The following is a 15,652-nucleotide window of genomic DNA, read 5'->3' as shown; positions in this document are numbered from 1 at the left end:
CATTCAGTCAAGGTAGTTAAGCTTTATCTCGAGCTGACATCGTCTTACTTGGTTTAACTGAGTTTGGTCATATTGTTGATATTAACATGAATATTTTGTAGACCTCTCTAAAACCTAAAAGTACCTACCCATCATGCACTTTACTTTCATGGCGGTGGTTGTATCAAAGTTTTTTTTGGAAACGATTTTGAAATTAAACACTTTTGGGCTGCTGATACTGACATAAATGTACCTTTATTTTGATAGTTCAATGATTTCCCTCATGATAGATAAAGTTTTATCTTATGTTTTCTTTCCAGATCAGCAAACATTGTTTTAGGGGAATTTGTGGACCACCACACCCGTGCTCTGTTGTTCAAGCAAATGTCATCAAACAGTGCCCAGCTTAAATAAACAGTTAAATTCTGATATGGCATATCAGATGACCGGCATGCTGATTTCAATGAGACTGTGTGATTTGAATCTTCATTCAAGGAAAATACCAGGTGTCAACAGCTGCTACTCAACGTGTGCTTTTCTGGAATGAGGACTTAGAAAAGGACTTTGTTCTAACAGGGTCAATTCACCCAAATCACACAAAGAAAACATTTTCTTCTGGTGGTAATAGTTGCTGAAAGTTCTGGTTTCACTCTCTGCTTTCTATGACTTTTGCCAGCACAGACAGGTGAAGTGGTCTATCTTTGTTAGAGAAGAACATGCGATCATCTTACCTAAATATTTGACTTTAATGCCATGTTCTCCAAAAACATTTACTGTCAGTGCAAATGAAATGATTGCGATTTGTGCAGAAAAAGCTGAATTCATCTGCGATATTCGTCGCCTTAGTGTATATATCCATGACATATTCAAGCTTATAACAAAACAGAAGAGCTGAACAGAGAGTTTTTTTCTAGTGTGAGATTTCTTATTGAAAGAGGAGACTTCATTGGACTATGTATGAACATTTTGTCAATAAAGTCTCTATAAAAGTACCATTAATATACAATTTCAAAATATCAGGCCACTGCCAGAAATTTTGCCAAGTCCATAATTTATCATATGTTTCTTCCCAGTAATAAATCTGTGATTACAGATTGATAATCCTAATTATTGTCATCTTACCCAGCAAGACAGATGCTGCAGCTGCAATGATTCCAAACAGGATCTTTCCCATCTTGTGGTGTCGGCTTGGTTTGTGGTTTGGCTCACAGACAAAAAATCCTTCCACCCAGGTAATCGGATGCTGTGTGTCGTAGAAACTGATGAGCCTGTTTGGTTAGGGTACAGATTATATACACAAAGCAGCAGGTGATGGGAGGGGACAACAGGAGTTCTTGTTCAGCCACCTGTCTTAATTTCTGGCTTGGGGGAAAAAATCAGTGGGAGTGAAGGAATTTCAAGAATGACTGATATTGAAGAAGAGCCTGTCATTCATTCAAGTTAAAGAAAAAGTCATTGGTCATATTCTTATCTTAGATTTATACAGTGAAATGTGTTTTGTAATTTCTCTATTATGACCTTCATGTTTTATTTGTTCAATACAGGAAAACTCAGAAATATTATTTGCTTCTTGTTACCTGTTGCTTACCCATGAATGTCTACTTTTTTTATTTGAAAAGGTTGCAGAAATTATTTCTGACACTCAGTCAATTAATCTATTGAGTAGTTGTTTCAGCTCTATAACACGTTGTTGTTGTGTAAAGCGGAAAAAAAGGCACTTCATGAACCCAAGAGTCTACTCTATTTCATCCCTCCACCGATAATCACTAAGATTGGAGTCAGGAAATCATCAAAAACATTTGTGCCATTAAACCACAGACAATGTTATCTCATGTTTGTCTCCTAACCCTTACATCATTAAGCCTCCAGATCACATAGGCCAGACAACACGTGACACAGGAAATGCTTCGTTTGAGAGGCCATTCATAAAAACATCCTATCTGGGTTTTTTACTGGTGATTTTTGTTCATTTGCAAGCAGTTTTTCTCAGAAACTGTATACCTGTACTTTCCTGATATACCAAAAATTTCTGTTTTGCGCCAAAACTTGAAACAAGAACACCAGCAGTATCACTGCAGTATCTCTTCTGTGGGGCACTGAAACCAGAAGAACCAGTTGGTCCTGCCAGATGGCAACGAGCTGAGCAGCACTTAGAGAGACGACACCACATCACACCAAAACCACCACATAAGGGGTTACTTTAGATATTTATTGCATTCTTCAAATTCTACATAACCAATTTCACAAAAACAGGCAGGCCAACACATTTCTTTTTTGGAAAATAATGCCAAAAGTGTTGGTTTAAGGAATGTCTGACCCATTTCTAATGATTTGCATTGAATAGAGGTTTAAGATCGGCCCTGACAAATTTAAAATTCCTGCAAACTCAATTATATTTCAGCATCTGCAAATAACATGGTCAATTTGACCAAGTTCTTGCTATATATACATTCAAAAGTAGCAAGATAAACAAAAGCTTTACCTCATCCACACTGCACATTTGAGCAATGTGCAGTGTGGATTTGACATATATCAAAAATAAACACAATTCAACACAGAATTGACGGAGCCATTTTTTGCCAAAAAAGGAAAAACCCACAAAACAAAAGGAAATATTATTGCAGACAGCACCAGACATAAGCCAAGAGACAATTTACATTATGTTGGGTACACATTAATAAAGCAAACCAAGTATCAAGCAAATGGCAATAAATGAAATGTTCATAGAAGCTTTCTCTATATATTGGCATTATGACTCAGAAATGATAATACAATGGAGCAAAAGCAATAAATTAAAGGAACTGTTCAACACTTTGAGAATAATGATTAGCCTCCTTCTTGCAAGGAGTTAGATATGAAAAATATTGTTTTTTTTTGTGGAGTAAGCTGCATCCAGGAGTGTTAGCTTAGCATAAAGACTGGAGACAGAGAGAAACTGCTAGCCTGGCTCTGTTCAAAGGTAAAAAAAAAAAAAATGTGCTAGTACCTTTAAAGCTCACCACTTATGTGTGAGCAACAACAACATAACTTGTTGTTTTTCAACTTGTATGGATAAATAAACAAGATAAAACATGTTAATTAGTGGGCTTTAGAGGTGCTGGGAGGCAACTTCCTTTTACCTTCAGACAGAGCCAGGCTAGCCGTTTCCCCCGTTTCCAGCCTTCATGCTAAGCTAAGGTAACCATCTGCTGGTTGTAGCTTCATATTTATCATACAGAAATGAGTAATATTGATCTTCTAATCTAACTCTTTGCAAAAAAAACAAAAACAAAAAACATATAAGCCTTATTTCCAAAATGTTGGACGACTCCTTTAAGTTGGAGAGCCACTAATTCACCCATAGAAGCCAATTTAAATAAACAGTAAAATGCCTAATATGATATTCAGCTATCAACACCCATGGCCCTGTACCTAAATTTTGTACTGCTCATTCAAGTGGAGAAAGTTAATTGCAGGGCACTTTTAAACATGTGGTGGAATCATCTTTGATGTCAGTGTTGCACACTTGTTTTAGACTTTAAATTGTCTGTCAATCAACATTTGATATCTCTTACACTATAGTGAAATGAGGACTGGACACATTACTGATGAACAAAAAAATACAAAAAGAAAAGAAGGAATTAAAGTTTAATTGATATAAACACTTGAGTGAAATCAAAAAGTGTAATACACCTCAAGGATAGAAAACACAAGACCCCTGTGTGTGTTTTACATGTGTATGCACTTTATGTCATCTGTCATCCACTGTATTTCCTGTCAAACCAGGGTATTGGCGATAAACAGAGCAGTGATGGTGGCCAGGGCCAGGCTGAGCCCGGAGGTCCCGGGCAGACCAGGGGCAGCATTGCACAGGTCTGTATCGCAGCACATCTTCGTCATGGAGTAGACGGTGGAGGAGTTTGAGGTGGTGGGGAAGTCCACGTTTTTGGTCTGGTTGCACTCAGCCACTGCTAGACAGCCCTTCATCTTGAGATCCAGGAAGCCAACTGCAGAGTGACAGCAAACACATACGATCGCTGTCAGTGTCTATTGGTCATTGTGTTTGACTGAAATGGTTGGTTGAAGTTGCAGAGTGCACTTAAACACTGCATGTTGTTGTTGGGTGAAGACCTTGTTGCTCAAGTTTTGGCAATTTCCAGATTTAACAACAATCAAAAAGACTAAACATTTTTTAATCAATTACAGTTACTGTTCATTCATTACTTTTAGCCATTTTAAATCTTAATTCATTATTTTAAGATGACTTTCTTCGCTGTCTTGAAGCTATCCATTTCAAGTGTTTCATTACATAAAGATGACTTTTTCAACCGTTTTAGCTATGTCAACTGTTAATTCATCATATTAAACTGACTTTCTCGTCTGTGTCTAAGCTAACAATTTAAACCGTTAATTTGTTACTTTAAACTGACCTTCTCGACTGTTTTAGCTATTTCAACTGTTATTTCATTACATTAAGGTGACTTTTTCAACTGTTTCTAAGCTAACTAGTTCAACCATTACTTAATTAGTTTAAGCTAACTTTCTCAACCATTTTTAAGCTATTTCAACCGTTAATTCACTAGTTTAAGATGAACTGTTTTTAGCTAACTATTTCAACTGTTAACTCATTTCAACTGTTAATTCACTAGTTTAAGCTGAACTGTTTTTAGCTAACTATTTCAACTGTTAACTCATTACTTTAAGCTAACTGGCTCAACTGTTTTTTAGGCTAACTATTTCAACTGTAAATTCGTTATATTAAGTTGACTTTCTCAACTGTTTTTAAGCTAACTATTTCAACCGTTAAGCACCCACGTGCACTTGTAAAGGCACCTCAGGGTTGGGAATCATTGGATTTAAATGAGCAAAATATTTTGAATAAACAAGTAATCGTTCCAGTATAATAAAAATCCTCATCTCAACCTTTTGATAAAAATGCATTTCACAAGCAGCAATTGTCTTCCTTTATTGTTGTTTCAGAGCTATGCATTTTGAGAATGCAACAGGTGGGGTGTTATATGAGTGCTGATGACAACCATCCTTCAGGAGAATGTCGTCCAGTGACATTTTCAGCTTCTGAGCTTCTTACCTGCTTTTCCTTCACCACTGAAGCATAGTTCTCCACTATCACACGTGGTTTTAGTGGTTAGGCACAACTCCCCAATGCCAATTGCGCATTTGTAGCACTGCAGAGCTTGACCTAGTAACAGCAGAGAGTTGGTGAGGAAAGAGAGGAGGGACAGAGAGGAATCGGGGGGAAAGAGGAAGTTGAGTAGTAGAATTTCACGTAAACAGGTTAGCAGCAGGCTATAATTATGAGGTTAAAATGTTGGCTGATAAATACATCTGGAATCAAGTAAACATCTTTTTAAGTTTGTCCTTTGCTGAGAACTGAAACCATTTCAGTGTTTATAGTCAACTCAATTGATGTAGTTTCTTATCTAAAAAGGTCTCACATGGTTGACAAGTCACTTATTATGGACGAAGCAAATGGGTGACATTTGACCCGTAGCACAGTGGAAGTTTAGTGGTTGAGATCATACCTTGTTATGGAATGTTGTCTTTTCCCTTCAGTCTTAACACAAACACTTATGCGTTGCTTTAAACTGCTTAACTTACTACCCCTAATATTTACTTATAATTATGATGTGCACTTTTCTTACTTGATATTCTAATTCTACTACTGCCACATCTACTCTTTATATACATGACACATGTATTCAATGTCTACCCATCTGGGAAGAAAGATCCCTCCAAAGTTCCCCTTCCTAAGATTTCTTCCATTTTTTCCCATCCATTACTTTTTTTCTGTTAAATTAATTGATAATTAATTAATTAATTAATTAATCATTCCAGCACGATACAAAAACCTCCTAGGCCTAATCTTGTTCTGAAAATAAATGCTTTCAAATTACACTGATCATTATTTTCCCACCAATTCAAGTTTTTTGTGGTGTTTTGATTTTATCTAAACTGAGGAGGTAGGAAAAGAAAGGACATAAAATAACCAAGTTTCATGTACAGAAAGACGTGAAATCCCTCAGACAAATTCTGGATTTTTAGCAATATAAATAAAACCTGAGCCATTTAACAGCTTGCACATTGGCAACTCTGAGGTCGGTTTATAGTTGAGGTATGTTGACAAAAGCTTGCCTTACATATAACAGTTCTAAAAAGGTGGTCAGCTCAGGCTTTTCCAATCCAGCTCTGAGAGCAAGTTCGCAATGCATGTTGCACTGCATGCCACATGAACAAGTTCAGAGCAGCACGGTTTGGCGTACCAGGAAATAATAAGAAAAAAAGGTGAGCAGGAAATAAATAAAATCAGACCGGTTATCAAACATCCCAATAAAAAAGCCACAATTTAAAATACAATTACATCTTCAAAATGGGGAACTCCATTGATTTTACACCTGAAAGGTCCATTTACCCATAATGGAGACCACCAGAGCCTGTGAAGACAGGTGCATAATGTCTTTTATGGCTCTGGAGGTGCTTCATCAATTCTGAAAAAATAAAAATAAAAATAAAAAATCAGGGTCATCTCTGTTGGGCTACAAATGTTGACCAGAAAGCAAGTCTACATTAAACACTGAGGGGAAAAAGTTAAAGTGTTTGACTGTGTCACAATTCCACATTACATTCTAACTTTATGTAGGTACAATTTTATGTCATTGTTATTTAAGATACAGGTGATGGTAACAGGTGAGATCAGACATGCAGATATGCAGAAAGGTGTCAGCGAAACAGCGATTTTGGAATGACGCCTTCTGTTACGTTAAAGAAAAAGCAAAGATTTTACTCAGATCTTCCTGGAACGTCTTCCACACGTGGTTTTATGCTCTTTGAAGCTGTGTGTAGTGCCTCCATTTCCTTTGTACACTGGATTGTGAAGATCTGGTGTCCATTAACAGAACACTCACAACAATCTGTCTGTACCTCAGACTCAAAACCTGGTAAATTTACTAGTCTGGAATTGGGCCAGCTCTTTGGGTTTTTACCAGGAATGGAGGGTCTAACAAAGACGCATCATTTAGCTGTATAATGGGAAACGTACGATCTGGTGTTTTTGACCTGTACTGATGACAAAACTTCTTGATTTGGCTGCTTCGATTTTGTTTCTTTTATAAACTATGCCATTCACAGTTCCTCAGATGTTAGAGATACAATACAAAATCACGTTTAAAACAAATCACATTAGACAGGCTGATACCAATTAAGGCATTTAAAAATGTAGCAAAGGGTTTGGTGCCAAATATGATTGGAACTTGTTATTGGCGCCTTAGCTCGATCTTCCTCATTCTGTGGGTCTTCTTTGGCATGATGCGGTGATTTAATGTGGTTTAATTTGTTTGTATGCTTTTAATGTTTGCTTGCATGTGGTTTGAAACACTGTAAGTACCTGTTAATGCTTTCTGTTTTATTTTGTCTGTTTTTAATGTTTGCATGCATGTTGCTTGAAGCACTGCAATCTTGGCCAGGGCTCCCTTTAAAAAGAGATTTCTTAACAGGACTTTACTGGTTACATAAAGATTTAATAATAATAATAATAAACATTTTATCATTCATATTTACACAAACAAAGTTTCTACAGTATAAAGGATTGTAAAACTGCATGGCCAACAACACGATTGGAAGAAAACACCACATACATGTGTGTGCTGTGTGCACTGAGAGGGTTACTTAATAGGAAAAAGCTGATACTGGAAGTGCTAATTTAAACAGTCCTCTAGTCACCTGGTGAGGCCTAGGCTCAGAAAACATTTGTGAAATCACACTGAAGTGAGTCAGCTGAGATTATGACACAGCAGCATATACTAAATGAATTTCTCTCTGGAACACCGAAAGAACATAACCACACCTAGCACGCCACATAAACTTTGTTAGTTGAACTAAAAGTGGTCAAGCTACCTGCAACTTATTTACAAGCCATGCATTATTACAAAGTGGACAGAACATTGGCTTGAACCCGCTCCACACAAAAGAAATGTTAATAAGTGATACCACTCTGCTAGTCGCAGCTGCCGGTTTTACAGACGTCACGGCCGCTCGAGTCATTGAAAGGAGAAAACCTTAAAATACAGAAGGAAAAACTGATGTTCGATTATAGATTTAAGACTGATTCACTGCTGTCTGTTGTCATGATTGACGATTGTGAGACTGAAGTAGCAGCGAGCGTGACTCAGAGCTGGCAAGAGAGATTCTCAGCAACTGCACTGAACTCTGGTGAAACCATTGTTAGGAACCTGTTGCTCCAGTTTCAAAGCAGTGCCCCATGACACGAGCTGTTCCGGAAAGTACACATGTCATCATACAAAGAACATTGTGTCTGGAAAGTTCCCTTTTTGTCCTGTTCGAAGATTCATTTGTTTATTTTAGAAAGAGTTTGTAAAGGGATTTTGTGACATCACAGCGGGTTAGGTAAAGTGCGTACATGTCCATAGGGTCCGTCCTTTGTCATGTTTCTAAAGTTAATCCACACTCCAAAATGAAAGTCATACATGCTACTTCTGAGGCAGCATACAGCTCAATTTTATGAATGTGAACAGCTCCTCAGGCTGAACAACAACATAACTGAAAGAGTGACACTAAGACTGTAATGTAGTAATTATAACAACGATGAAGCCCAAATGAAACTAAAACAAAATAAAAGGCAAACAATATTGAACCCCTTAAGCGTATAAATCTTCACAATGAATGCTTTAATCCAGAGTATTTTCTTTTCTTATCCTAAGAAGGTTTCAGGGGAAATAAAGGAGCGATTACCGGGGCAGGAGGTCAAATAATATGAGAGGCCATCTTGGAACATCACACTCTGATTCAATGTTCGTATTCAGCCAAGCGCTTTCCTTTCCTCTCACTCAGCTTCCTCTCTTCTTCCTTTTTAAACTTTTGAATACTTATTTTCTATGAAGACGGCAAGCTGAGACTCTTCAAATCTTCAATCTTCAGTCACTACTACCAAAGGCCATTAAAGCGAAGGCAACTTTTGCTGAGCAGCAGCCACTATGGACACAAATGGAAATTGCACCATAATAGTAAATTCTTAAACGATGTACAAATAGAAGATAGAAAAACTGATTTGTATCTTGTGTAAACATCCCAACAGCAACTTCCATACACTACTGCTCATACCAGAACAAGTATATGAGGGTATATGAGGGTAAGCTCCTGGAGAGTAATGAGCAGAGTAATGGTGGAGTAATTCAGCTTTTTTTTCATCTGGAAGGAGAACAATGTGCCAGTTCTTCTTCATAATGTCACAGCTCAACAGCATTTCCTAAAACTAACATGTAAAGCAATTACTCAAGCACAAAAATGGCAAACTCAATATTTAACTCCAGTATCTGACATGGGAAAAGGAGTGCTGCTTTACTGTTCATACGTTTGCTGAGCTGACTCATCAACCATTCATTCTTTCCAGCTGAGTAGCTCCTCCATTTAGGTGCGCTTTGCATCATGGGACAAAACCGTCCTTTGTGTCGCGTTCAAACGTCACACGCACTGATAATCTTTGGCTATATCATGTCACTTTTTCAGCATGAACGCATCAGCAAATGGTCAAGAATGGGGAAACGCGACCAAAAGTCGCTTAAACTCCAGCACAAAAGATGGACGTGACTTGTAAAATGTTTAAAATGAACAAAATACAGCAGAGATGTGAACTTGTGACAAAATAAAGGTTGTGAGTTGTGAGACCATGATGTCAGTCACAATCAGGTGAGATGATCTGAACACACTCACACATTTGAAGACAAACAGCTCCACACCCTTTCACACTGGTTTCACTTACACCCGAGTTCAAGTAGAGCTGACAATTTAGAAGATTTCTGTCAGTTCTCACGTCCTCTCCTACTGCTCCTAATGTATCACCTCATACATACAATCAGAATATACTAGAGATAAAAAGTTTCCTTCATCTGGGAAACAAAATGTCTGCTTGTGTGACAATAAACCGCCAGAAATACAATACTGTATGTTGTATACAATACAATACAAAAGAGGCTCCTACAAATAACTGACTTGTTTGCTTTCTAACACTGTGTACTAAAGAGCAATATTGTAAAATGGCAGCACACAATTCTAGCAGGTAAATAGTAAGTAAGGTTACGTGTTGAAAATCAAGTTGTCATGTGACTTCTGGGCTGACACACCTAAGAACACTTCATTGCTCTGCAATGCTGACTGACATGTTACGCACGTCACCTCCTCCCTGCTGCGGTCTGGGAAGCATCTCAAATCCAGTCTGACCTGATCCTCGGAGTCATTTGGTTCGTGAAAACAATCATTGCACACATTTAAGGTAACAAACCAGTGTCTCCTTTGACTTTCTGTCTGTGTTACAGCACAAAAGTCCATTGTTGTGTTGAGGAAAATGTGAAACCAGCTGGAGGAAAGAAGTCACAAGGGAACAAAAAAGTTAATGATGAGCAATTACAGCAGATTGTTTCTTCCCTTCAGTGTCTTAATTTATAACTGGCTGGTCAATTATGTAACAGCACATGTCCTTATAAGAAGCTCTGGATACAATCTATCAGTATATCTATTCAGAAGCAGGTGCAGTAAATTCACTTCTGACAACAGGCAGATGAGAGGGGCATGTGAGGTGTAGTTCCCACATCACAGGGTTGCACTGGCTGAGGAGCGCTGAGGTAATTATTGCTGTCGGTGCACTTCAAAATCCTTCCTTTCCCGGACGCTTGTTGCCTGAGTTCAAGTATCAGTTCAGGTGAGTTCTGCCATGACTGGAAATTCATGCACGTCCCTCAAACTGCAGTCAACGCCCAAGTCACAGGTGCATGAGAAAGGCACACGTGTGAGAAAAAGCTGCAGCAGCCTTTCAATGAGGACAACTCGCCAGAAGTCCTGAAAAATGTCTTACACCAACCGTCACAGTAACCAGCAAGATAAGAGATACTCAGGTCCTTCACCTGAGTCAAAACAGCAACTATCTATGTATCTGTCTGTCTATCTGACAGTGTTTTAATTTTTAAGATTATCATTCATTTTGTCTTTAAAATCCTAATCTGCAAAGTACTTACAGCTGTCAGATAAAGTACAAGTAAATACTACAATATTTGTCCTGAGTGAGGTTACCTGTCATGCACAGACAGACGGCAACTGCAGAAAATGAGGCTGAAAAGAAGAGTTTTCATGACATTTTCTGTCCTTTTAGGCCAAATATTTTACTTCAAAAGACAATAAAGAATATCTGAAAATGCAGACGCTTCACTCGGTCCCTGGAGAATCTTTAGGGAAGGTGAGAAATGTACTATCTCTAGTTAGATTGTGTATCTTTTGTTTCTTTTCTTCAAATACATCTTAGAGATTAAAAGCACCTGTTGTGCAACCACATTTTCAGGCTTTGTAGGCCTGTTAGGTGTATCTAAACCGATTCAAAAGGAGTTAGAGGCTTAAATGTGTGTTTGTGTGTAACTGAGAATTTCTAGAAATGTTACAAGAGCACCATTTCTTTAGTAATGTGAGTTTTCAGGAGGATATTTGAATACTACAGTGAGTTATTCTGCTTAAAACCGAGCACAAAAACAAGGCATTTTGACTGTAGTATTTCCAGACTCTGCCTTCCAGCCTGTTTGACAGGGAGGAGCCTGTTAAAGCTCCGAGGTGTGGCACATTACTGATCACCCTCAGTGTGCAGACTCAGCCTTAAACTGCCATCTACTGCTCTGTCACTGCAACTACAGACTGTGGTGCATCAGGCCCACAGATTCTAATACAAGAACACACTGGGGAACCCAAAACACAGAAACAATCACTGGCTGTGTTTAAAAGACCAAACCTCTGGTGAATATCAAATAACAGGTGGAAAACATGCAAGTGAATAGAGAGGAATCACAGCGCTGGTATGCTTGATAGTGTTGCCTTGGGTGTGGTTTCTTCCCTGTAATCACTGCTTTGGGGGGAGACACTACCCAAGATGTCCACCTGGGGGCACCCTTGCCACCAAAGGCCATGAAAATTGTTTATTTCCAATTAAATCAAATGTTTCTGGTGCCAACATTTCAGCTCAACAAGAGCGTATCCATGCACGAGGAACAGCTGAAGATAAAATCACCAACAAAAGCTCAGTTTTTGAGAGCTTTGCATTATTATGGCTGTCTCAGCTCACTGTGGGGAACAACTGGGAAGAAAAACAACAAATTAGGAGCCAAAATTAAACTCACAACGTGAGTCATGCACACTGAACCCAGCGTGCATGGAAAGCTGAAATGAGGCACCATGTCGTGAGGTGAATACACAAACAAGTTTATGTAAAGCATTATGAGAATAAATATGCAAAGATTGCCATCAAAGATTCATCTGATAGAGATAATTATTATTCTCACACAACAGCCTCACAACAGGTGAAGATAAATACACCCGGGCAGGTCTGCTGTGTTGTGTGAAAATCCTCGCTTTGCATTTGGATTTGAAGTGGATTACGGTGCAAAAAGCCCAGATCCTTGACGGATGGGAGGAGCAGCCAGATAAGATGTTTGGCAGACAGATCATTTTTGTCCCCTTCTGAACTCAGTTTTTACAGATTCATAAACACAATTTAAACCTTGTGCTGGAGAAAGAAGAACCTGTCTTCAGAAAAAATTACTTCTGGAGTCAGTTTTAAAGTGCTTCTTCTTCTTCTTCTTCTTCTTCTTCTTCTTCAGTTTCGTACAGTATTTTCATTCTATTGATTCTTTTCTATTAATCTCCTTGTTCTTGCACACTCTTTGTATTATTGGCTTCCTTTGGAACGAACATGGACGCCCAAGGCTTCTACTTCTAAGATCAATACGCTGCTTGCACACATTCACATCACCTCCTTGTCATTATCTGGTTCAGTCAGCAGCCTCTTAGACTTTCTCCTCCCAAATGAAGAAATTTACCGACATCTGGATTACAGAGGTAAGTATTTTGGTCCATTTTTCTGGCAGCTGGTGCTTCAGGAAACCTCTCAGTGGCCTGTAACATGTTGACTTCAGAAACCAACCAGACCGCTATCTGAAATCATCCACTATTCCCCAGAGTACACACACACCCACACACACACACATTCATCCCTCCTGGTCACTGCTACAGGGAGATGTGAAACCTCAGTATGTAATTATCTGTGTTTGTGAACGACTTGTGTGTCACAAACAACTATTTCAAGACTTTGTAGGCTTTAGGTCAAAGGTATCACCTGAAAGTATAAAGAGCAGCCAGGATGGGGATATGGTTCCCGCTAGAAAGGGTGTGGTTTGAAAAAGGAGAACTGAAACAACGGAGCTGAGGTGATCCTGAGTACAATGGCCTAAAGACACAATAGAAGAGGGACAAATAGTCCTTAGTGCACTCAGTCCACAGACCCTCTGTAGAAGTGGAATTTGAGACTTGGGCAAAGCCTCAGCTATTACAGGGTGAGGAATTTCTCATGCAAAGGCTGGCAGGTTGGGACATGATTCAGTCTTTTAATAACATCTGGAAGAAAAAAAAAAAAAGAAGACAGAGAGAACATCTTCGTACCACAGCCAGGCTGCCTCACCCAATCCCATCATAACAGCATTACAGTAAAGCATGCGATGTGCATAGAGGGAGCTTCATCTGTGGGATCAGTGGCTCATTCTTTAACTGGAATCTAAACTGGAGTCCTACATGATGATTTTCATCAGCAATTAATCTATTATTGTCTCAATTAGCTGATTAATCACTTCTTCCATGAGATGGAAACTACTGAAAAATGCCCTTATGCTGACATACGATGAATAAAACCAGCAGATCCTCACAACTGATAAGCTGAGATGAGGCATTTCTGTTCATCTTCGGTCAGTCGACTGGTACATTAATCGACTAGTCATCATGGCTCAGACTAATTTCAGTTTTAGCTATTCCAGCTGTTTTCTCTTTCGTCTGAGCCGTTTTAACTTTTTCTCCATGACTTCTAGTCCAACTGTTTTTCTTTTGGGACCCCTTTGGGTTCTTTATGATAGCAAAAAGTGCTGTGGATGTTACAACCAGGCAGGTAACGCTGTTGCAAGGGCGTCACAGATTTGTTACTTCATCTCAAACAGTCAAGTGAGTCGTCTGAGCTCTATCAATTACCGTTAAACTAAAACAAACAAACAAACAAACAAAAAAAACCCCTGATGAAATCAGGAAAAGACGGTACATCATGATATGACAGTACCCAAAACACATAACTATTGCATCTTAAACAACCAGATTTCATTTTTATTTACTGGTGCATCATGGGTAAGTTGTTGGATCTTGGGCCCCCTGCCCCTAAAAAGATGTGAACACACCACTGGTATTAAGAGTGAACACACCCAGTCAGACAGTCCCAAGCTCTGCACACTGAGCACACCCAGTGAACCTGAAACAACATGTCTCATATCCACACAGAGAAAGCCAAATATTTACATTTTTATTCCGACAAAACGTGTCTGACAGGATCTGATCTGCGCTGCCAGAAAAAAACAAAGAAAACATCTTTTTCTCGTCTAAAAATAAATATCAGATTATGGACTTTAAAAGGCTCCGTGAAGACTGGAAATGTAGAAATGTAGCATAATCTATTCATCTAAAACTTAAAAAACAAATGTCACGGTGAGCACAGCTGTACTGCAGTGTCTCTATCTGCTGACGGGAAAACCGACCTCAAGAAACACAAACACACCAAAGTCCATGTAAAAAAAAAGGCAGATTTAGTCGGGGAAAGTATTTAAAGCTTCTCTCTGATAAATGAAGCTTGAAAAGCTTTCAGATGTTAGTTGACAAGTGAAATTCTTTAAAATGATCTTTCCAAAAAACAAACAAAAAAAGTCTAAGTCGTCATGACTTGGATTTTCTTACCGATTGCAAAGCAGAATCCGATCGCAAAAAGCTGGAGGATAATTCTGTTCATCTTGGGAGGAATAAGGTGGCAAACTCGACTTTCAGGAGAAGCTGCGTGTGAGCACTCAGACCGTTATAATTTTCATCAAACAACGAGCTGCTTTTTCCGCCATGGTCGCATTTATAATCTTCCACTCCCATCCGAACGTCACCGTTATCCAATCAGAGGAGGTCTTGTGGGACAGCGACCCAATTTGAAGCTCTCCCACCTGTGTGATTCACAGGTACGCCCGGCGGGGAGCTCCAGTGTGGGAAAGCTGGGCGACACAGAGCTGAGGCTTAGAGGTGATTTTATGTTCTCATCCCAGTTTGCCTGTATGGGTTTATAATGTTTTGACGATGCTCAAAAAAAAAAAAGAGAAAAAAAAGACTTAAATGTTGTTTTATGGCTTTTAAAGCCACTTTAATCAGCTTTGGAAAGTCTCTACTTTTACTTCTGTTGACTATTTCTGCTTTGTGTTTATGCTTCTACCATGTTTAAGGTTTTGCATATAATAAATGTCTTAAATGCGTCAATTTGTTAAAGATGAAATCAGTGACTTTTGGCCCCTTATGAAAAAAAAAAGGAAATAAAGCAGCATCTAGTTTCTTTGCAAAATGAGTATTTTAACTTTTGATATGTACTTCAAGTATTTTGCTTATAATACTTCTGTACTTTTACTTAAGGGAAGAGTTGAATGCAGAACTTTTACTCCGTAGTAGGGCCTGTACTGCTAAAATAATACACACTTTTGGGGATTTCCTGCCTGCCTGTTTCTGTTTCTGTGGGACTTAAATGCCACTTTTTAAGATCTTACAGTGCTTTACTGCATCTCACATGTGG

General features: G+C 38.7%; 1 protein-coding gene across 1 annotated transcript; it reads right to left on the bottom strand.

Moving 5' to 3' along the window:
• Positions 1–2,167: 2,167 nt before the first annotated feature.
• On the bottom strand, positions 2,168–15,097 carry LOC139345504 (sperm acrosome membrane-associated protein 4-like). The gene is made up of 3 exons (XM_070984125.1): positions 14,788–15,097; positions 5,048–5,158; positions 2,168–3,965 (listed from the first exon to the last, which is right to left on the bottom strand). The coding sequence occupies exons 1-3, from the start codon at positions 14,837–14,839 to the stop codon at positions 3,736–3,738; spliced, it is 393 nt and encodes a 130-aa protein (XP_070840226.1). The 5' UTR covers positions 14,840–15,097; the 3' UTR covers positions 2,168–3,735.
• Between the last annotated feature and the right edge of the window lie 555 nt (positions 15,098–15,652).

Source organism: Chaetodon trifascialis, chromosome 17 (assembly GCF_039877785.1).
Source record: "Chaetodon trifascialis isolate fChaTrf1 chromosome 17, fChaTrf1.hap1, whole genome shotgun sequence".
Classification (NCBI taxonomy): domain Eukaryota; kingdom Metazoa; phylum Chordata; class Actinopteri; order Chaetodontiformes; family Chaetodontidae; genus Chaetodon; species Chaetodon trifascialis.
Note: the sequence above shows the minus strand (reverse complement) of the source record. Positions and strands in the feature narration are given on the sequence as shown.

Coding starts and splice junctions, on each gene's coding strand:
- LOC139345504 (XM_070984125.1), bottom strand. CDS start 14,839: ATGAACAGAATTATCCTCCAGCTTTTTGCGATCGGATTCTGCTTTGCA. Junction 5,159..14,787: donor CGGATTCTGCTTTGCAATCG/GTAAGAAAATCC, acceptor TGCTGTTACTAG/GTCAAGCTCTGCAGTGCTAC. Junction 3,966..5,047: donor CAGTGGTGAAGGAAAAGCAG/GTAAGAAGCTCA, acceptor GTCACTCTGCAG/TTGGCTTCCTGGATCTCAAG.